General features: G+C 38.4%; 1 protein-coding gene across 1 annotated transcript; it reads right to left on the reverse strand.

Moving 5' to 3' along the window:
- Positions 1-1,081: 1,081 nt before the first annotated feature.
- On the reverse strand, positions 1,082-23,172 carry LOC105918737 (vesicle-associated membrane protein-associated protein B/C). The gene is made up of 6 exons (XM_012853891.3): positions 22,900-23,172; positions 13,301-13,453; positions 7,098-7,201; positions 4,733-4,813; positions 3,290-3,466; positions 1,082-1,350 (listed from the first exon to the last, which is right to left on the reverse strand). Exons 1-6 carry the CDS (start codon positions 22,955-22,957, stop codon positions 1,195-1,197), a joined length of 729 nt encoding a protein of 242 aa, XP_012709345.1. The 5' UTR covers positions 22,958-23,172; the 3' UTR covers positions 1,082-1,194.
- Between the last annotated feature and the right edge of the window lie 755 nt (positions 23,173-23,927).

Here is a 23,927-nt window from a genome sequence, read left to right on the forward strand (position 1 = left end):
AAAAGCCATGTGATCTCCTTCTTTATCATTCATTGTAATTGTACCTCCATCTTGGCCTGAGAATAACTTGCCCCGACAGGTCACAAGGCAAAGCTTTCATATCGATTTACAGAATCGTCGCCTCCGTTTACTGAAATAGTCTGACTGCTTTACATCCTAACAAAAGAAAAAAAATAATATATATATATATATATTTATATCGTAAAACAATGAAACTGCAAGAAGAAAAAAAGGACAAAGAAAGAAGAGGGGGGGGAAATAAACAGCAATTAAATTGTGCAAATCTACAGTCAAATGACAAAAGCAATTAAATTAGGTTCAAAAGTCCAGATGCAACACTCGCAGATGTGAACGCATGCAAAAACACCCGCCTCCGACAAGCAAGGATGTGGTGAGCAGTGATTGACAGGTGAACAAGAATAAATTAGGGCAAAAATAAAAAGGGAATGAGGAAAAAAAAAAAAAAAACACCTGTTGTAGTGTTTCTTACACGGATCAAAGAGCGTCTTCCACAATCAAAAGACGAGATTTATCCAAAGCCTTCAACTGGAGAAGACTGTGTTATAGCCCTGTGTGTATTACCCCGACTGTTTGGATCCTCCCTTCCTTCCTTTAAAAACTGGGGGTCCCACTTGTGAGGAAAACCAGGATTTACTGAACAACGGGGGGGTCGTCTGACTGGCTCTGGCGCGCCTCAATTAGAAGAACAATCGAATAAAATGACATTCGAACGGCTGCAACCGGAGCCGGTCGCGTCTGCGCTAGCTCGCCTGTGTGAGATCCACCGACCTGAATCACCGGTTACAACATGAATCCGTCCCCGTCCCCCCCCCAGAACCACTGAAGCAAATCATCCGAGCACATGAAACTTTTGGGAAGAAGGCCAGAGGGATTATGTGATGATTACGCAGAGGCAGGGACCTGGAACAGGTGTGTTTGTTCATAAGATGAGTCATTTTGTTTTCTCTTTTCTCTCATAGATTACACTTTAGATTTATTTCATTTGATTTTTTTTTCCTTTTTACATAAATGGGACTGAATCAAAACTAGTACCACCCCCACACAAACCCCCAACCCCAACCCCCACCCCACCCCACCCACCCAGCAGTTATGGCATTCTGATCCAAAAATCCCAGATCCTGTTTGTTTTCATCCACCATGAAAGCATGCGGCGGCCGACCCGAGAGCTGCGCTCTACAACACCAGCTTCCCCACGATGACGCCGATGATGAAGAAGAGCAGGATGAGGGCCACGGAGCGGGCGCTCAACCCTTCCTCCCTCTTCATGGAGCCCGAGGCGTGCTGGGACGACATGACGTTGCTCTTCCTCATCCGGAGACCATCGTCCTCCTGGAACGGGGTTTTGGAGAGAGAGGAGAGTAAAGAAGGGTTAAAATAAATAAATCCATGATAGATGTGAGGAGATGACGTAATCAAAACGGCCAGTTTATCAATCAGGTAGATAGGACAAAAGTTTATTTATCAGCTCAAAGAAATAGGATCTGCTCAGAAGTTTCATGTGACCCAAAAAAAAAAACCAGAGGAACGCAGAAGGCGCCAGGCTTTAGTACACTTCATTTCCCAGCAGCGGGTGGGGCGGGGGGGGTTCTGTTAGTTTAATCTGAGCCACAGGAGCAGCCAACAATCGCTCTGCCTCTGGCAAAAACCTAAAGGGGAGGAACTGGGGGGGGGGGGATGTTTGAGAGGAGGCCGACTCTTTCTTGGCAGCATGTGTGGCTCGTGCCCAACCCAACTTTTACAGAACCCCTTACCTCATTGATAGTTGTGACTGATAGCATACTCAGCAATTTAAATTACTCATCGCAGAAGAAACTGGGCTTTTGGATAACCGTCGAAGGGCGGAGGGCTCCGCTTTCCTTTTGACTCAATAAATGATTTCATTTGCTGATCTTTACTATGGATATAAATCAGTACAAAAATGAGCTGTCGACATGTACATCTCAAAAGACTCGATATGTTTAATCACTCATTTCAGAAAGGGAAACTGATGTATAATATAGATGCGTTAGTAGAGATCGACCGATACAGGGTTGTTGTTTTTTTTAAGGCCGATACAGATTATTTTGACATCAGTATGTGCAGTGGTTTCAAAGCACATGTGCAGGATTTGTCTGTGTGTAGTGACTCTGCATGCTCTACCTGCAGCCTCGGCCCAATCCTTTTGAAGCTCCCCATCATTTTATCTCTGGGTTTCTCTGTTGCTGGTAACTTTTGCTACCACCCCTTTTCCTTCCACTCAACTTTCTATCGGTATTCTTATAAGCAGCACTTAGAACAAACAGCTTCTTAAGCAATGACCTTTTGTTGTTTAGCCTCCTCTTGGAGGGCGTCAATGACTTCCCCATTACTCTATACGCTTAACTATGGCCATTACATAACTTTAAGTATCAAAAATGCTTTTTTCTAATTGCTGTTATGTCATATTAATATATTAACTACATTCTCTGAGAAAATGAATTTTGGGTTTTATTATTAATCATCAACAACACACGAAATAACTAACATATTTCACCCTGCTTGTAATGAGTCAATATAATGCATGAGTTTCACTTTCTAAAAATATTAAACTTTTAACAATATTCAAATTTATTGAGATGTTCCTGTAAACTTTTGATGGATACTTTCTTTCCACAGTCTGTCACAATGCTAATAGCCCTCTGATCTTACCATTGTGACAAATATTTTCTGTTTAAAAAAAAAAAAATGCAATTATTAATGACTAATTACTCAAAAGATCTCCAGATAATGTTGTTTTTTTAAAGTGCATCTCTCCCATAATGGCATGACTGGTCATGGGAGCTTAAAATAGTCAAGGTTTCTCATTCTACCAACTCAGTGCAGCAGAGATCGTCCGTAGTTGTTGTGTTTTTCAAAATTTTATTGTGTTTAAAACAAAGTCTTTAGCTGTTTTATGGGACCTTTAACATACTGGAGCTCAGTGCTCAGAAGCAATGTATTGTTATTTGACACGGTGGTGTCAGTAAACCAACAATGTGAGCACCGGAGATCCCATTTAACATAATGAACCACAGCTAAAGAGCGATTTTAAATCAGACAAATTGTGCTTTTTGGGGAGAAAAGCAATTCACAAGAAGCCACCATTAAAATAATCTCTTAGCTTTGGGAAACGTTGGTATCAGGCATGTGTTAAACTCTGCTCACCAACTTTCCAGTTGTGAGATTTTCAGAGAAATGGAGCAAAGCGAGAGAAAGGAGGAGATAAAAAAAAAAAAAACGTAATTCTGGTCGTTTGAGTAGTTTTACTCACTCTTATCTGTTTGTTTTCTTCCCGTAGCCTTTGAGCCTCCATCTGCAGCCGCTTGCACTCCTCCATGATCTTTTTTACTTCTCCGTCGTCCAAGGTGGAGCTCAGTGACTTTGTGGGCAGCGCAGACGACTCCGACTTCAGCAAGCTCGACGACATCTTGTTGGACTCCATGTCATGCTGGAAGTGGGACGCAGAGGGACAGGCTTTGATGCAATCAGTAAACTGCCGCTGAGACGTTAACATGCCGATCCTGGGACACACTTTAAACCGAATCTGTTTACATTCGGGAACCATGACACCGTTTCGCTTACAATGGCGCAAAGACACAGACACCTTTGTAGGGGAGTTCACCAAGGGGGGGTGCCTTTCATAAGAGGATCAAGCTGGTTTCCATCACGGTTATGGCTGCCTAAAACGCTCTGTGGCATCCAGCCCCCTACTGGGAGCTCAGTGAATGTCTCTTGTAAGTCGTAACGAATTCAAAACAACAACTGAAAGTTGTTTTGGCTCCCAGAGTTCAAGAAGCCATTAAGGCTTCCCTCCTATCTATGCTGAAATAATGTGTCCACAGCTGAACAGAATCAGCTAGCCTAAGAAGAATCACAAAAAAAATAAATAGAAACTAGATTTGAGACGAAAACAAAGTGGCTCTCTGACAGACCGTTAAAGCGTCGGTGCGGCTGTTGGATGGAAAAGGTGAAGGAACACGGGAGGAAATTGAAAAATAATTGAAAAGAGGGCAACCAGATTTTAGAAGAAAAAACAAAAAGAAACAGAGTGCAAAACCATTTTTGAAGTAGTGTAGATGGGCTTGGAAAGGTTATGGAAATGGTTTGAAAGGGGTGTGAAGGAAGACATCTACGATAAGAGAGAAAGACCAACCTTAAACAGAGGAGGAGGCCTTCGGTTCCAACTCTCAAAAACTTATAATACAGATATAGAATTAATTCTGGCCAATCATCACCTCAGTTCTCACCCTCATACAAAACATTGTTCCTTTAACCCAGGCTAATAACAACCCTAACGACTCCTCGTTACAGAGAAGTGGACCAGTTTGGGTTCAATCTGCTGCCTTAATGGCCTTAACGACCGCCATTTACTAAGGGGTGGACCTGTTTCGATTGAATTTGCATGTTATCTAAGCCATTACAAGGCCTTTGTTGGGCAGTAGTATAAAGCTTGGTACTCCACATTACTCCAGACCTTTTGAATTGAGAAAGCTTCCTGGAGAGGAAGCGAAACGTCTTCAAACTTCGGAAAACAAGTCCAGTTGCTTTGTTTTTTTTACTTTTTGTGGAATAGGCTTGGAAAGAAACAATAAAGCCTAAAAATCTGACAAAGTTTCAGAAAAATGTTTTACCAGATACCACGGTGCAAGAATTTGAACTATCTGACCGATATGTAGCGACACTATTCACGGTAAAGAAAAGGACATGAGCTCACCGTCTTTTCATTCTCCACCGGCATGTCAAAGACACACCTCAGCTTAGAGTCCATCAACTCCTCTGGCTTTGCTTCTTTCCACTGGAGACGGAAATAAAAAGTTATTATTCTTATTATTATAACCAGTGAGAAAGAAGCACCACAGAGTTCTAATGAACTGCAAAAAACGTTACATTATTATCATGTTATAAACACAGACTGATAAAAATCACTTATTTCCAAATACATATTAGACAAGTTAAATAAGGGGGAAAAAATTGTACCCATTACAAAAAATATATACCAATAATACTGTTAATTAGCTTTAAGCACAACAAAAAATTTGTTTATTATTAATAACCAATATATCTTCATACTTTAAAGAGCGTTTACACAGTGATATTTTTTTTCTGACATTTGCATTTATCTAACCGGTGATTTTCAGAGTTTAAAGCTTGTTTTTTTCATCAAAAGCAGCAAATTAGACTTTGTATTAACATAGTAATTTGTTTTTTTTTTTTTGCTTTTATATTTGCTGACATCCTCATTGGGTTTGGAGAACAATGTTTGGAAGACTACTTAGTGCTTTATTCATAAAGCACTTTTCAGCAACAATATCATTTAAGTGGTATCTAGCTGTGTGAAATGAAAAAAAGAAGGATTAAAAAAAGATTAAAGAAATTCAAGGGAATCACATTCCTACAGATTTCTATACAATTTCTTTATTAGAAAGGACGGGTAACTGGTGGCTTCTTCCTTTTGGTCCAGAAAATGGCCAGACGACCTGAGCCACAGATCCCACCCAGGAGAAATGCACCGTTTGTCCCACTTCCATCAGGAAAACACGTCAGGAACATTACATCAAAAACTAACAGACTTAAAAACAGCTTCTTTTCCAAAGCTGTAAGGGTTATCGCCCTATGCTGAAAATCAACAAACCATCAGTCCAGATCATAATCCGTTACACACTACTGGTTACACAGGTTTCTGATCTGATGACATTCACTAATACTGTCTCTCGCTTAAAAATGTGCATTAGCCCAATTCAGTCTCTCAGGGATTGCCTGTTTGGAAATTTAATGCAAATTGCACAATTCTGCAACTAAATCCATTGCATGGTATTTCAGACTGCTATCTGACTTTGACTCTAAAATTAGTTCATCAGCTGCTAAGGACTATATGCATGTTTAGGCCCCTCAGGGAATGATTATGTCTTGTTGTGTCTGTGTGTTTTGTATAACTATGTGCATTCTGAGCTGGTGTCTGCCTCACAAAAAATGTAATTACGGTAACCCATAATGACAATAAAGCTTCTCGATTCTTGGTTAAAGAGCCCGGTTCTGCTGGAGGTTTTCCTTCCCACTGTCGCTTCATGCTTGCTCAGTATGAGGGATTGCTGCAAAGCCATCAGCAATGCAGACGACTCTTCCTTTGGCTCTACGCTCTTTCAGGAGAACTGAATGCTGACTGTCCGGACTTTTACGCAATCCCTTATATATTAAATGGTTCCCTTATATAGGAAATTTTTGAACAATCTGTATAATCTGACCCAATCTGTATATGATTTAATTTGACTTTGTAAAGTGCCTTGAGATGACATGTTACATGAATTGGCGCTATATAAATAAAATTGAATTGAATTGAATTAAAGTGGATTTTTCCTCTCCACTGTCGCTACATGCATGCTTGGTATGGGGGATTGCTGCAAAGTCAAGGACACATTGCAGGCGACCGTCCACTGTGGCTGCAGCCTAGTCCAGGAGGAGTGAAGGCTGCAAGTCAGTATCTTGATGCAATCTGCTGGGTCTCCTTAGATGGAAAAACTTTTAACCAATCTGTATTTATTATTGACACAACATCTGTTGTTATTTGGTGCTAAATAAAAGTAAGTTAATTGACTTTAAATTGAAAGATGAACTTGGATGCTTCATCGTTCAGTTCCAGTCATGTACATGCCGCTGTTTTAATGAATTTAAGGTCAAATCGTACCTAAATAATCGCACAAAAATTGCTTCATTCATCAAGACAAACCAAAATGCATAAATTATTCTAAATAATACATCTGATTTTGTAAACCTCTGATAATAATTGTTAATTTTTTGACTTATCGCGTACCAACAGTGTGAAAGAATCAGCAAAACATTATGACCATGAAAACTTGGAACTCTCTTTTTAATGTTCTAAGCGAGTAAGCTGGCCAGAAGCTAAAATGTCGCCTCGGGGGAAACACATGCTGTCACAGATCACGTGTGTTCAATGTGTTTTCCATTGCAGCGGCACAAAGAAACGCAGAAACACGGCTGCTTCGATGAGCAGAAGAGCTGAATTAGACAAAAGAGTCATTGAGCAAATATTCCCAAACTAGTGAAGGAGGAGAAACACTTACCACTCCCTCCATGTCGGTCATGTCAGGAGGCGCTAACATGGACTGGACCATAAACTTGTGCTTGCTCTTTTCATTGGGATCATATTCAAAAGGCTGCAACATGACTGAAAAACAAAATGACAATTAATAATCCAGTTTACCCCAGTCAGAATATATTTTGCTTTGGTTTTAAAGTTGTTGTTTTATTTTTTAAGCCATGAGAGTAGATCTGAAAATAAATGTGGTTGGAGCTGAAAGAAGAAAAACACAGTTGCTTCAAACATACTTTCAATTCTTTTTAATATTTATTTACTTTTTTAATTGTTTGTAGGGATAGAATCTTTAGGAAACATAAATTGAATCTTAATAAGACATAGCAGTGTTCACTTTTCACAGCTAAAAAGTGCTTCATTTTAAAATCATGACTAGTGATTAGTAATGCCGCCAATAAATCACCCGGCAATAGAAATCTGGCTCTCTTTTTTTTTTTTCTTGGCCAGCTACAACTGCCGACTCTGTTTGATAAACTTCTAAATTAATTTGGTTTGTAAATACAACAATAAACAAAATGTTCCTTGAAACGCTTTGATCTGAATTAAGCGAAATGCAGAAAAAAAAAAAGGTTAGGGTCAGTTGGATTCAAAACTTTTGCTTTGACCAGTATTGAAATCAAGATTAATTCAACATGATAACTGGTAGTGATGGGAAACACGATGCAGGTTTTCAACTGGAAGAACAAAATAAAAATCATACCTTTAAAATAGAACATAGCCAAACTGTTTTAATAATAAACACTTTTGGACATTAGGAATCGCAAATGTTAGAGCAATGTTGCAATCACAGCAGACTCCGTTGCATATCAACCCCTAAACCCGAGACGTGTGTGTACTAAAGATTTAGGATCTTTCTTTTTGCCCTGACATCATAATTGTATGAATTATTTTAAATTAAAATAGCATAATTCTTTTAACGTTATTATTCTTCACATTTCTGGTTTCTACAGATTTGCTAAAATCACAGCAATTATATGCGTCAAAAGCTCCGGTCCTGCTTGTACAGCCTGGAAAAAGTGGTGGAAATAAGTCGTTGCTGTTACCATGATGACGATCCAGTGGCGGACCAACAGATGCCCCTGGGGGCTAATCTTTCTAACAACTTCTAAGTCTTTTTCTTCCCCAGCATTACATATCGCCCCCCCCCCTAACAAAAAGCAGGTGTGGAGTTGGAATATTCCTCCTCGGCCTCTCATCGCATAAGTCCTCCTCGTCTGTGGCGTTATTTGATGTCAGCAAGAAGGTATTTTAAAGCTGTAAAAATGATTTACAGTAATCACTTACTGGTGTCGTCAAAAGGAGGTCTGGAAAGATGAGAACGGAGGATAATTTCCCTCCCGTGTCTGCAGGTTTTAAATCAGGAAGTAATCAAAAGACATATTTTGACGTCAGTCCCGACTACATCCACTTTGCTTGTGGGACTACTTTTTTTTTTTTTTTTTTTCCCATTTCACTGAAAACAAATGACCTAAATTCAAAGCTTGTCTGGATGTCGGTATGACTTTCATATATATGGCACATGCCAATGCTCCCAAGAGCAGAGTTGTGCACCATTTCAGCAATCAATGTGGCTCAACATCGCAAATCAGAAACAGACGGCACGGACAGATTGAGAATGTCCTGTTTCAGTCAGTCCCAATTTGCACAGCCATCTAGCGTGGGTCCGTAGGGACAACGCCAGAGAATGGAGGCAGGGAAGCATGAAAATTAGTCTGAGTAACAATGAACAGCGTAAAAAAAAAAAAAAAAGATTGTTTGAGAGGAGGAAAAATGAACCCATCTTAAGGAGAAGAAGTCATTCAAACCATCTTCCATCTATGGCTTCAGATGGTGTGATTTGTTCGTCTTGTCTAATGCTACAACCAGCGGCGTATAAAAACGGTTAATTTTTTGTTGTAGCAGAACAACACCAGAGCCCAGCCTTCGCCTTGTGTAAAAAAAAAAAAAAGTTTAAAAAGCCCTAAAAAAAACATAAATAGAAGGCTTTGTACATATAATATTTTATATTCAATATAAATATTTGACATTGACATGATGATTGCATTTTTTTCTAGTGTTGCACAGTTTTAGTAATTAACTACAACTTTAAGGAAATAAGTATGTACGGTAAGTTGATCTGCTCAGTTAAAGCAAAACCTATTAATTATATACACTCCTTTGAGCTTATTTAACAGCAAATGAGCAGAAACTTGCAAGTACTTTTTGGGTTTTTTTGGTCAAAAACGGCTTGAAATTTTATCCTCAGCTAAATTACAGCTGTATTTATCTAATTATAGGTATATTAGGGCTGGGCAAGTTAACGCGTTAATTTCGCGTTAACTCATTAGACTATTAACGCCGATATTTTCTTTAACGCGCATTAACGCATGTTGCTCACATGCTTTTATTTTGTGAAGGTCTGTTGCTGCGGTGTAGGGGTTTGAATCAGAACAGTAGGTGGCGATAATGCGCCAATAACCTCGCTGTCAGCCAAGCCTCGGATTCAAAGAGGAAGAAAGGTGCTGGCCGGAAAAAACAAAACCGACATGCGGAAGGCGGTGTTTCCCGCAGGAATTTGCTTAGGCGAGGCGGTGAGTTGGCGGCCGGAACAAGTTTTGTGCGGAGCGGAGTCTGCATCGATGCCGTCGGTGAAGTCGCTTCTCGTTTCAAAGTATCCATGTGTTTTTGCCTGTTTTTCCCTGCCATTCACTATATGCACGCGAGAAAGCAACAACAAAAAACCGCGTGTCAACGTCAAATAAACATGCACGCATATCGAGTTAGAAAGCATTTCAGTTTAAAGTTCTTACAGCAACAAATATGACAGAAACAAGTTAGTTGTAACCACTGCCAAGTTAAACTTTGGTATTTAACATAAAATGGTAATGCTGCTCCCTGCGGTTACCTCAGAAATTGCCTGTTTTTGGTAGATTTTTTCCTCATAAAGAGAATTCCCTGTCAGTGGCAATAAGCTTTAATTTATTATTATTGCTATTTTTTGTTTTACATGTTTAAGTTGAGCTTTACACTAAATATGTGTTACTGATAAGTGCTACAAATGTTACAACACTTTTGTTCATATGGCAGCAGAACATTAAAATAAAAGTGCTCTTTACACTACTTCTGAATTCATTCTTGGAGTTTGTAAATACAATGCGATTAATCGCGATTAATCAGGCAAATTATGCGATTAATCGCGATTAAATATTTTAATCGTTGCCCAGCCTTAAGGTATATATATCAGCAAGTTTACACAACTGGAAACTGGCTGATACAAAGTGTCTTTTTTTTATCATTAAATCTGTATGAAAAACATAAAAAATTTGTAAACCTGTGCACAGAAAGCAGACCGTGTCTCATCAGAAGACTAAAACAATCCAGAATAGAACAAATCAGAACAATCTATTTCTGAAAACACAAAAAGGAGCACTGTCAGTTTTGTGTGATTGGAAACAGCGTAAACTAAGACGTGCTTGGAAACCACGTTACATAAGACATGCCAAACCTGGCCTTCATCGTTCAAAGACGACTAAAAGATTCCTCAGAACTCAGTTTGTGACGTGTGAAACCTTTATTTATGGAAAGAAAAGCTTTCCAAGCTTTCTGCCGAATATTGTTCAGCTTTATTTTTCCCTTTTTCTGAATCAAATATCATGCGTCGTTTTGTCTCGTCAGCTGAATGCATCATTAGAGCCCCGATAGCCGTACTTTGGTTTAGAGTTTTGTTCAAAGCAAAAAGACGCCGACGGAAACCCAAAGCCTACAAAGACAGCGTGAGATAAAGAACTTAGTCAAAGAAGGGTGCTGAGAAATTGGCCTGAAGGCAAAACTATCCAGGATGTGAATGCGATTGCTTCAAATTTATTCAGATTCGGATTTCTCGGGGCAAAATTCCCCTGATTGTGGGCTTCTGAGTCTGTCTTATTCAATTAAGTCGGAAAGGGAAATAAGTACTGACTACACAGCCTGAGATGAGAAATAAGCTGCAAGTCATCAGCTCCCACTTCACAGGTTGAGCTTTGTTATGAAAATATAATTGACTTGAAATGGAGCTAGCATGCCCTGTGATTATTAGAAAAGATCACACATAAGTCGGAGACCTTTGAGCTGATATGTTGTATAAATATCCACTCAGATCCCGGGTTTGGACAAATGAATCAGTCTCTTGTGCAGACAAAACAAAAGCCCACAGGAAATGGATGTAAGCACAGGCTAATGAAATGATAACACAATCCAGAGCTGTCCATACTGTGCCATGAAAACGTTTACAACGATCTGCATAAATGTTCATATTTAGGGATATGAAGGATGTTTTTACAAACTCGGGTTGTAATGTTTCTATTGGATCATAACCATTAAAAACATTCTTGTGGCCACTGTCAAATTCAACGTAAGGTAACAGCAAAGGTGAGCATTACATGTTTCACGTGCATACATTTTACATCAAATCTTAGAAATTAGATGTTTCCAACTTCCTAAATATTGCACCACTTCTATAAAACTAGTAAAGCTGAAGCAGCTCTTATCAATTATTATCAACAGGCTCTGCAATAGAAGCAAGAATGTTCTACTGTTATGGATACAAGCAACAGAAATACTGACCGCCACTGCAAAATAAAAGCCGCCTCACCTTCAGAATGAAGATTTTTTTTATATATATGGTAAAACAACGTAACACATATAAGACATATTTACCCTATAATATGTATAGCCTACAATTTGTGAACTTATACAAACCACAATTATTTTGAAAAACCAACACTGCCCATTCCTTCCTGTCTAGCTGCAAGGCTGGCTACTGGCTACTGCTCTCAGGAGGGAAGCAAAACTAGAGACAACAGTCCTGTTTTGTCCATTTAGTGTCTTTGTTGCTACATTTAGTGACTTTTTAGACCCCTTTAGCAATTTTCTTTCAATAACAACTTTTTTTGTTTTAATGGCGACTACCAAAAGCACCAGCCGTTCTGGAGACATTATATTGATGCAGCAGCGAGAGCTGCCACGATCGTTCCTACTTCCCTCAGCGTTGTCTCACAGGCTGCTGCTGCCTCGTCACATAAATGTAGTTTTTAAAGTCGTTTTTTTTTTTGTCTCTGAAACTGCTGCAGTAAAATAATTCCCTTAATTTCATTCACACACACAGCTTCAATCACTTATTCACCTCGTTCACTTTGTGTACGTCTGATATCTTTTTGGTACAGTTTGTTTTATGTGGTGTCGATTCAGGGAATGTATTAAGACTCATAAACCATTCTGTAAAAGGTAATTTTTAGTTCCAAACACACTTTATCTCTATTTTTAATAACTTTGTTGTGTCCCCCCGCCCCCTTAGTTTTTCAAAGAGAGAAAATAGAAGGAGCAGCAATCAGAATTACAGAGAAGAACATGGCGAGCCCAACATGATTGGAGAACATGGAAGACCTTAAGATCATCTGGATATCTCCTTCAAAACAAGGTGTTTCACTTCTTAAAAAAAAAAAAAAAAAAAAAAAAAAAAAAAAGGTAATTTTCCTGAAATACAAGAACCCGCGTGTCGTTTTTATTGTGTCAACTGCAACGCTTTTAAAACAACATACAAACTTGATATAAGCTAAAAATAGAAACTGCTTACAGAGCACACCTGTAAGTTTGCCAGTGAAATAACTTTCTACCACTAGAAATCCTGTTTTGAGACTCCAAGTTGACCCTTTTCAGCCTAATGAGGGTAAAAAAAAAAAAAAAAAAGACGATGGCAGCTGAGATGAGACTTTAGTTTGTCACCTCGTGCTGACAGCGAGCGCCGGTAACTCAGTCTGGGGTTGTTGTCACCAGATAGGGGGAGCTGTAAAATGAGTATCTGGTTGGGGTATCGCCGTATGGAAACATTAGTCTCTCCATCAATGTCTTTACAACCGCTTATGTGGAAAAACAGTCGGGTAGAACTCCCTCTACTCTCCTCTGGAGAGTTCATAAAAAAAAAATACCCTTTGTGATGTATTTAAAGGAATATAATCGTAAAGAATAGCAAATTAGTAGATAATAATGTATCGTTTACCTATAAAGTCCTTCGATTAGAAGCTAATGAATTAGTAGGAGGTATTTGTGTTGACAAAAGCAGCTACGTGTTGAAGGCAGTTTAAAATAAATGAATGAGCAGAGAAACTAGTGGGCAAATTTAACAAATCCAAGGCAGCGGCACTAATTTATGCTTACCAGAGACGTTGATAGAGGTGCCTGCATCAATGATGCCACTGTTAGGCCGCACGCAGTACCGGCGGGGCGCCGTCGTCTTGACCTTAAAACATACATTCCTGTCTGTAGGGTTGGAGAGCTTAAGATTTGTGGTGACCACGTCTGAAAACGGACCTGCGGGGGAAGAAATAAACACGTGAGACACTTAAAACGGACACTTAATCTACCTCGTCTTTATCAGCGGAAAGATTTATTTTATTTTGCATGTTGGCTGAGGAGGTTATGATCTCAGCGGCCACACACGGGACAGGTTTACACCATTCCCAGGTCAGATTACTGGAATGCCAACAGCTAGAAAAAACAAGATAAATCAAACGCGACGGACGGAGAATAAACTATAACTGGCATCAAACAAGCTCGTAACGCCTTTAAGCTACACAGTAAGAAAGTGAGTCAAAGCACATGAGTCAAATGATCAGGATTCATCAAAATCTGCTTCAATAATGTGCTGCTGCAGGCGAAACACCAGCACACAGAAACGATCCAATTATAGAGTACAGAAGAAAAATACAGTTTCTTCCACTTCATACAAACTGACTGTTTAAATGCATATTTTAATAAATTGGGATGAAATGTATTTTTAAAATCAGACACAAAAGTAACTTACTGGTGAAAAATGGGATGTTGTTACAATGTCAGGGCAAAAAAAACAACAACACAGCGTGTTTTTGTCTTCACACTTACATGTTATGGGAAAAAAAAACATTTTAAACTCACAGAAAAAGGTAAATTAAGCAGAAAAATCTACAAATCGCATTCTTCCTTTACTGTAAAACCCAAACCGGGACAGCTAATGCACTTTGGCTTCGATTAATTACAGCCGTCGTCATAGATGTAGCCGACATCTCTACGAGGCTCTCACAGGGCCGGCTGCATTAGAGCGCATAGATTTGTCAATAATGCAGAAAACTAGAGTCGCCACAAAAAAAACAAACCTAGAAGAGGTTGGCTAAGCTTGACTTAATGATTCACATCGACTGCAGAACAGGGTAAATAGTGTTCTTGTAACAAAGTTAAATCCCAAGAGTAGTCCAGGCTATTTGTAGAGCTTCTTGTGAATAAAGGTTAAATAAAAATTAAATTAAATTACATTTCAAGGTAATGCTGAACATTAAATATGGTTGGGAGATATCGAAAACTTACATACGATGAAGAAACAGCAGAAAAACAACTGAATTTAGTTATTAATATCCAATATTGTGTGTGTGTGTCTATATATATATATATATATATATATATATATATATATATATATATATATATATATATATATATATATATATATATATATATATATATATATATTTATTATGTGTGTGAATGAAAATCAAAAAAAATCTGACTCAAATTACAGTTTACATCCTTATAAGCTGCTCGATAAATACGGTGCTGACAGACAGCTTTCAGACTATTTACTTTGTACTCTATGCTCTTTTTCTCATTAGTCTGCATACAATCCTCAACAAAAATAAATAAATGTGCACATTAGTAATCTGGTATCAATTTATTCCAAATAAAAACAGAAATATAGAATTTGGTAAGCATTTACTTCAGATGATTATATCTGTATAAACTGTTACTTTGTTACTTTGCTCCCTTCACTTGAATGAGATGTTTAGAGTACAACTACTGACAGAGTTCAAGTTTACCAAGTTAAATTACCATGATTTCAGTATAAAATTCAGTATAAAAATTAAACATCATATTAGAAAAGGACATCTGATGTTGGGAAAAACAGGAAGTTTTGTGTTTCGGTGGATTTGGATCATCAGGGGGACAGAGGAACATGATGAGGATGGCAGTAAACAATAAGGAAACCTGCTGTCACATTAACAGGGAATCATAATCTGCCATAAAATACAAGCAACTCCTGTAGAGACCAAGGATTGTCAAAAGTCAGAACATGGATGTTAGGATTAAAAACCCTGGAAGGCTACTGACAATAGGAAGTAGAGCATTTATACTGTATAGCAGTGGTTCTCCACGCCTGGTCCTCTGGGCCCAATGTCCTGCATGTTTTGGATTTGTCATCAAGTACGAAAGAGTGAGCATCTTCGCTCTACAATGGTAAAGGATTAAGCGGCTAATGTGGCAAATAATAACATAAGTAAACATTAGCAAACAGGGTACCCAAACAGAAGCTGACATGTTTAATAGAAACCATCCAGAACCTGTGGGAATCTACCCTCCCGACCTAAATGAGGAAAATATGATTGAAAGCTCCAGAAATGGAGCCGTTACTGAAAACATCCTTTAGATTACCCCGTATGTTCCTAACAGAGCACTTCGCTCTCAGACTGCAGGTCTGCTGGTGGTTCCTAGAGTCTCTAAAAGTAGAATGGGAGGCAGATCCTTTAGCTATCAGGCTCCTCTCCTGTGGAACCAACTCCCAGTTTTGGTTCGTGAGGCAGACACACTGTCTACTTTTAAGACTAATCTTAAAACTTTCCTTTTTGACAAAACTTATAGTCAGAGTGGCTCATGTTACCCTGAGCTACCTCTGTATTTATGCTGCTATAGGCTTAGGCTACTTGAGGACATACGGGCCTATTTTTCTCTATTTTCTCTGATGAGTTCTCTTACTGCTCTCCAATCTGCATTGTTTGTTATTTCAGCTTTTAACTTTTTGTTCTCTGTCATTTTTCTCTTCATAGAAGGTACACCTGGTCTGGCGTTCTGTTAGCTGTGACATCATCAGGGGAGGCATATCATCCGCTATTACCATAAAACATAGAAAGTACTCCTGGGTCAATGTGAGCTTCTGTGCTTTCTGCGTCTCTGCTCTGTCTTCTCTAAGCCCCAGTGGGTGGAGGCAGATGAGCGTTCACACTGAGCCTGGTTCTGGTTCTGCTGGAGGTTCTCCTCCCTGTTAAAGGGGAGTTTTCCTCTCCACTGTCGCTTCATGCCTGCTCAGTATGAGGAATTGCTGCAAATCCATCAACAATGCAGATGACTGTCCACTGTGGCTCTACGCTCTTTCAGGAGGAGTGAATGACTTGATGCAACCTGTTGGGTTTCCTTAGAGGGGAAACTTTTTGACAAATCTGGAGGATTTAATGGAATTTGACTTTGTAAAGAACCCTAAGATGACATGTTGTGAATTGGCACTATAGAAATTAAATTAAATTGAATCCATTAATGCAGCAAATCAAAAAATACTTTTAGGCTCAGATCCACATTTAAACTACCTTAAAATGTTTTGGAATTACACAACTGAACCTAAAACAAATACTTTCATAAAAAGGACATTATCACTTGTCTACTACACATAAGCAGGTCTGAGCGGGAGCTGAATTGCCTCCTACTTGTGGTAATTTTATTACCCAGTAACTGGTTTAGCTCAGAAACAATCATGTGCTTTTAAAAAAATATTTCCATAGAATCAAAAATGGAGTATTTCTCAAATGGATTGGTTTATTTATTTTATTATTATTATTAATAATAATAATAATAATAATAATAATAATAATAATAATAATAATAATAATAATAATAATAATTATTATTATTATATTATTATTATTATTATTATTATTATCATTATTATCATCATTATATTTTTATTGTTATTATTATTATTTTGTGTAATAATTTTGATAATTTGTCCTACTAAATCAACCCATGCTCATATTGGTCTCCTAATTTCCTCAGTGGTTAAGAGGAACCTGAAAAAAAAATGCATATTTTTACAGAACCAGAATTATTCTAGCTGCTAATTAAAATATAAACCAGAGAAATCCAAATAACTAATAACAAATAACTACCAGCGTGTTGCACTTTTGACTCGTCTTAAAACTTAGAAAATGTTGGATTTACTCTGAATTTTGCCATAAACTGTGACACTTGCTGGTAATGACAGGGAGAAAACTAAACTGTGCTCACACTGGACAAATACCACATTACAAATTAATAGAAAAACAATATTTTTTTTAATAGAACAGGTAAAAGGTCTCCTTCGAAGCTTATCAGCCAATTAGAACCCTTCTTGCATACAATTCATCTATTTGTTGAAATGGTTTCTATATGGACAGAACATTCAATAAAGGGTTTGAACGGCTCACTGACAATTGTTACACCCTCCTGTGTTTTTCCAGAAATGACAGTGATGACGGAGGAAATTCACAGCCAGGCGAGCAACAATGACGAGCGTATGATGATTAAAACTCAATCACAGACAAAGTGCTCTGATCATCTAGGCTTTTTAGAATTTTATACTTTTAAATAAACATACATAAAATTAATATCTTCTATAATCAGTAATCCCCACCTGCAAAAAAAAAAAAAAAAAAAAAAAAAAAAAAAAAAAAAAAAAAAAAAAAAAAAAAAACATTGCTTAACATTTACAAATTATGCAGGTTGGTCAAACCAAATAGGCTTTAATCAAGAGATCTGGAAACAAAACCCACATATAAGACCTTTGCAGTTAGAATAAGGATTAGGACTCTGCATAAAAATCGATACAAAGATTAATACCGATATTCTGGCTTTCAATGTTGAAATACCTCCCAGCCTCTAGGGGGCGATAGTATAGCGTAGCATTACTGTTCACAGCGAGGGAGCGCAAGGGAGACGAATTTGCGGAATGGCCGACAGGATTTTAGAAGCGCCTTCGTCCCTAAAATCAGACATTTGGGCACATTTTTGGTTTCTGCAATACGTTAAATGCAAATTATTTTCCTGTTAATATATCAGCGTTCAATAAACTGAACATAGATATAATATTTGGCTAGTTTTGTTGACTGAATGACTGAGCATTAATTTGAAAGTAATAAATATGGATATTGGAGTCAAATCAAATCAAAATGAGCTATGTATCGAGAATCGTATCAAATCGGTTGATCCTAGATGTTACCCAGCCCTAATGAGGAAACAATATAAAATCAAAGTTATATTGTATATAAACATGGACATGTACCAGATTTCAGCTCAGCAAACACTTCCCATCGCTGCTCCACAAAGACAAAAGGGTCACTTCAGACCTTCACAGTCTTGGTTTGAAATCTAAAAGCAAACTCTAAGGAAAGGAACGCAACATCTGATCTACTGCTAACCCAGAGTAGTTTGGGGGCAGGATCACATTTATGTAAACCACAAATGAAAGTTTAAAACCATTGTGAAAAGCTGACAAATACGTAGCTGGATTTTACAGATGTCAAAGACAGAAAAAGTATTTTTTCCCCCTTAGCTAGATTTTATTAATATTTTTACTGACAAAATTGTTCAACAACTGTTAGAGAGAGTTCGGGGCTTGACGTTTAAGGATATTTAATTCAGATGGTATGCGAAAAACCAAGTTAAAACCAAACCTTCGACACTTTATTTGCAGAGCTTTCACACTGTGTGCCTCAAGGCCTAAGCATGAGCATGTGATTTGTTGCTACTGCCTAGTGTCCCCACACAGAAATCTGTCTGTCTTGCAGAGAACCATAGATTAACACAATTAAATAGAAAAAAAAGAAAAAAAACTAAACCTTGTGCAAAGGTTTTAAGATTCAGGATTACATTCTTGCCCACAGTTACAAGAAACAATTAGGAACTGCCAAAAGAAAGACGGCTTTGTAGGAGACGTTGGCGTTTTCCCTGCCTGGTATTAACATCTGGGAGGAAGTGATCAGGAAAACGGACAATTCTGGGATTTAATAAAGTTTTGGAGAATATTAATATACAAAATAATGTAAAACAAAACAATAGTGCTGCTTTAAATACAGCCTTTGCCTTTCGTTTTGTACGGAATTTAACAATAAATAAAAGGCCATTTTAAAATGTATTACCACTTTCATTTTGTACGACACTATATACGTTTAATAAATTAGCAAACTGTGTTGATATGAGTCAAAAATATGGTACTGTGATAAAGATGGTGTAATAAGAGTTCAAACAGTCAAAACCTACATTTTTCTGTAAATAAACTTGTGTAGTTGTGAACTGATTTTTTTTTTTATACACTCAAATCTATATTGAGAAAAAAAATTACCTGATGGCTAAGAGGCTAGAGAAGGGGTCTGCAACCTTTAAAACAAAAGACATATTTCTGTCCCCAGTCCAACTAATTAATGTTTGTTTAGAGCCACGTATCCAGGATGTACCCCACTGTTGCCCAATGACTGCTGGAGATAGGCGACCCTGGACAGACGTATATAATGATCATTATGTGATGTTAAGAGCCATTAATGTTACATCGCCTTTGGGAAAAAAAAAAAAAACACAATAGGAGGTCTGTTGTCACTTTAAAATAACCACATTTTCTTGTATGCTTAGGTCTTAAAAAAAAGAAAGAAAAAAAAAAGAAAAAGGGAAAACATAGCAGTTTAACAAAAATGGATGGATATGCTTTTTATGGGAAGTGGATATTTGTTTCCAACATAATAAGAAAAATGGCAAATGCAAAGCAGGGCTGGGCGATACCGCTTAAAAATACAATCTCTGATTTTATTATACCAAATACGATTCATCGATCTTTTTTCCCCTTCTTCCTTTTCGTGTCACAAAAAGAAATGAAAGAAAAAAACGTGCTTATATATCAAGCGTTTCGTCTGGGAGTGGACCTAAATTCAAAGTGCAACTAAATACGAGCTGTGAAACATGCTTTAAAACAAGATGGCCGCCCCGCCGTTGTAAACAATGAAGATATAACAAAAACTTTGCTGCTGGTGGTTTTACACAATGAGCAAAGAACAGGCTTCCCTTCACTGGTGTAACTTCAAACTAACTTAAAATAAAGTAAATTAAATGAAAGTGCCTCGTGTTATGGTTAAACAAAAGTTTCCTCTTTACAATATTTTGACAACATATTTTTCTAAACATATCCAGCATTGCTGCCGTCCTCTTCATGGAAGCCCAATGAGAGCATTGACAAAATAAAATCCCCATTTTCCAAAAATTAAAACCTTAAAAAAATTTAAAATTCAAAAGAATGTATGCATCGCCCAGCCCTAATGCAAAGCCTGCATTTGTTGTTATATCTATATCTAAAAACATTATAATCGTGAAAGGTCCAAAGAGCCCCTTGCAGAGCCACAGTTTGTGGACCTCTGGGTAAGAGGATCAGAAAAATAGAGACGCTGGCAAAACACAGACAGACAAACAAACAAACAAACTCCATAACTTTCAGTTACACTGACCTGGCGTGTGGTTCATGTGATTACAAGATCCAAACAGAGGCAAAAACAAAATAAACACATTTTTTCTTCATGCAACTGATACAGTCGCCACTGTGCACTCTTTATTTTGTTATTCAAAGCACATTTCAACAGCCGGTCTACCAAGAAACTCATTAATAAGATTTCATGTAAAGCAACTGTCACGATGCCTGTTTGTGTTACGGTCTTATGAACGGTTTCCCACACTTTTCCATTTAAAAATTATACGCTTCTCCGTAATCAATTTATGGTCACCAATCACCGATAAAATTTACCTGTAAATCTTTGCATGGTTCTGAAATCACGAAGGTGCACAATGAAACTACATATCCGTGCGATAATAAGTGAGAACACAGAATGTGCATTTAAAATACGGACGCAACAAAATAGCACAACATATTTATGCAGTAAGAGTAACGCGGCAACAATGAAACAACTTAATGTGTTAGGATAGGATATGTTAGGATAGGATACATTTGCAAGAAATGACTAACTAAAAGAGCACTAAATTGCACAGGATTCCTGCTTCACCTTTTCAGAATCAGAATATTTTATTTGTCACCGCAGCGAAATTTCTCTTTCGCTACCCCGGTTCACATTACACATAATGAAGGCAAAAAAAAAAAAACGACAAACAAGCAATGAACAAGAGTTCCTTTTTTTTTTTTTTTTTTTTTTGAGTTCAGGAAAGTCACAAATAAAGACAATGAGATAGATAGATAGATAGATAGATAGATAGATAGATAGATAGATAGATAGATAGATAGATAGATAGATAGATAGATAGATGCTTATTGAACACTGATGATTGAGGCTTTGTTTACAGAAGCCTTAATGTATGAACACATTAAAGATGTTTCTACTTTTTGAGTTTTTTCATGTTATTTAAGAAAACATTTACAAATAGAATTTAAATCACATTTAAATCATTCGTTAAATCTATTCTGACTATGCCGCCCATAAGCTAATATTCAATAATTGCATGGTGGATATATTATAAATATTATAAATTGATAAAGATTAATATTGATGTTTTTAAAAACATCAATATTAATGATGTTCTGGCTTTTAATGTCGATATACCTCCCGACCCCTAGGGGGCATTATCACAGCGCGCCATTACTGTTCACAGTGAGGAAGTGTAAGTGAGACGAATTTGCGGAATGGCCGACAGGATTTTAGAAGCTCCTTCGTCCATAAAATCAGACGTTAGGGCACATTTTTGGTTTCTGCGATACGTTAAATAAATTGAACCAAATGCACTTTATTTTCCTGTTAATATATCAGGATTTTAGAAGCTCCTTCGTCCATAAAATCAGACGTTAGGGCACATTTTTGGTTTCTGCGATACGTTAAATAAATTGAACCAAATGCACTTTATTTTCCTGTTAATATATCAGCTTTCAATAAACTGAACATAAATATAATATGTGGCTGGTTTTGTTGATCGAATGACTTTGAGCAATAATTTGAAAGTAATAAATATCGATACTGAAGTCAAATCAAATTAACCTGAGCTATATCGACAATCGTATCGTGAGCTATGTATCGAGAATCGTATCGAATCGGCTGATCCTAGATGATACCCTGCCCTGATAAATATATTTCCCATTTTTCACCTTTTATAAATATGACTTATTACGAGTACTTTATTTTAAGATCCTCGGTTTATTTTATTTTTTTATCTTTTTGTGCATTTCCAGACCCAACTGACAGAAAGTTTTCTATTTCAAGGTGTGGTAGGGCTTTTTTAATCTGCAGCAAGACGCCAAAGTAAGAGTACAATGAAGGGTTTATGTAACATTATTTGGGCCCAAAGCAACGTGACATCTTCTAAAGCAAACACAAAACGTGGCAGGGAGGTTTGCTGCAGCCGATGAACCCCAAACTGTGAAGGTTACTGGCCTGTTAATGACATTAAACAGCAGAGGCTGCCCACTATCCCCCGTCCCGTGTGCTGGCAGGTTATTAGATGACAGCCGGCTGGCCAATCAGAGAGCAGGCTAATGCTGCTAAGCTAGCACTGCTTAGAGGTGATTTAGCTGTTGGATTTCTACTCTTTTACAAGGCTATATCCTGTGTAAAACGGGTATATCGTGTTATAAAAGCTAGCAGGTGTAAGTTTCGTGTAAGAATTGTCTCAAATATGGTTGCTGCAGGCGGGGGGCGGGGGAAAAAAAAATGAGCGACAGGGCCCAGCTAAGTTCACCGTCGAAAGCTAATCCAGCTAGCAGCTCGGCTAGCAGCAACCCTTCCAGGAAAAGCCTCGGTCTTTCCGGACCAGCGCTGTCAAAAAAATCCGTTCTGCAGCCTCCCCGCGTTTCGTTTATCCCTACACTGGACTGCCCCCCTCCCCCCAATTTTCACGCTGGCAAAGGAAGCTCCCCCCTCCCGTCCACAGGCGGGGCCCTCCCCTCTTACCTCTGAATTTCAGTTCGTGCTGAGGCTCCAAGAGCAGAACCTGTTCCGGCCTGGCCATATCCCAACAGCTGGAAGCGGGGAGGGGGAGGTTATCGCGCTGCAACCGGTTCCCTGACGCCTAGCCCCTGTGTCGGGATGCCGCGAAAGCTGTCAGGGGGTAGTTAGTAACCTGCGAACTGGCCGTGTGTATTCCGTCCCCGCGGTCGCAAGTACTACCAGAGCTGCTAAAGGCTGCTGTGATGCAGCAGGAAGAGAGTCAGCCCGGTGACGTCACTGCCTCTGCATAGCCGCCCGGCCTGGGAGGGGCGAGGAGGCGTGAGAGGGTGATGCCGGGCGGGGAGGACCCGGGGCTGTTTGGGGAATCTGACCCCCAGCACACAGAGGTGCAGGTTATAGGAGTAAGCGAGCACCTGTTTACATCCTGTCACCATCAGTGGTGCAGCAGCAGACTCCGTGCTGTCACCTTATCCACAACCTTTAACGTCGTTCATATTTCACTTCCAAGGAGCCAGACTGGCAGTGGTGGTTCTAGACCAGCGGTGTCCAAACTTTTCCGCCATCGGGCCAAAAGTGTTAAATCGAAAGCGCTCGAGGGCCAAAAAAAAATGAATAAAAGTAAATAAGATAACTAAAAATACTAACCCTGCCCAATAAAATCTGCACATCTGTGCATATGCTTCAGAATGCTGGACTGCTGAAGCCACTAATGGACTGTGAACTGCTGAAGCCCAAAATGGACACTGCACCACACTCGCATAACTGCACATTTACACATTTGCACTTATGCTTCAGACTGTTGAAATGCTGAAGCCACAAAATGGACTCTGTACCACATTCGTATAATACACAGTTTTAATAATACTCTCCTGGATACCGTGAATAGCACACTGTCTATTTCCCCTGCACTGTTTACATTGTTGACATTGTTTTACATTGCTTACATTTCAATTGTTTACATAAATCGCTGCTGCATCTTTATCCTGAAATTTAGTCAATTTACTGTGATATTTCAAGCTGTATGCAAACAG

The sequence above is a fragment of the Fundulus heteroclitus genome, chromosome 20 (assembly GCF_011125445.2).
Source record: "Fundulus heteroclitus isolate FHET01 chromosome 20, MU-UCD_Fhet_4.1, whole genome shotgun sequence".
Lineage (NCBI taxonomy): Eukaryota > Metazoa > Chordata > Actinopteri > Cyprinodontiformes > Fundulidae > Fundulus > Fundulus heteroclitus.

Coding starts and splice junctions, on each gene's coding strand:
- LOC105918737 (XM_012853891.3), bottom strand. CDS start 22,957: ATGGCCAGGCCGGAACAGGTTCTGCTCTTGGAGCCTCAGCACGAACTG. Junction 4,814..7,097: donor TGACCGACATGGAGGGAGTG/GTAAGTGTTTCT, acceptor TTCCGTCTCCAG/TGGAAAGAAGCAAAGCCAGA. Junction 1,351..3,289: donor AAGAAAACAAACAGATAAGA/GTGAGTAAAACT, acceptor ACCCCGTTCCAG/GAGGACGATGGTCTCCGGAT.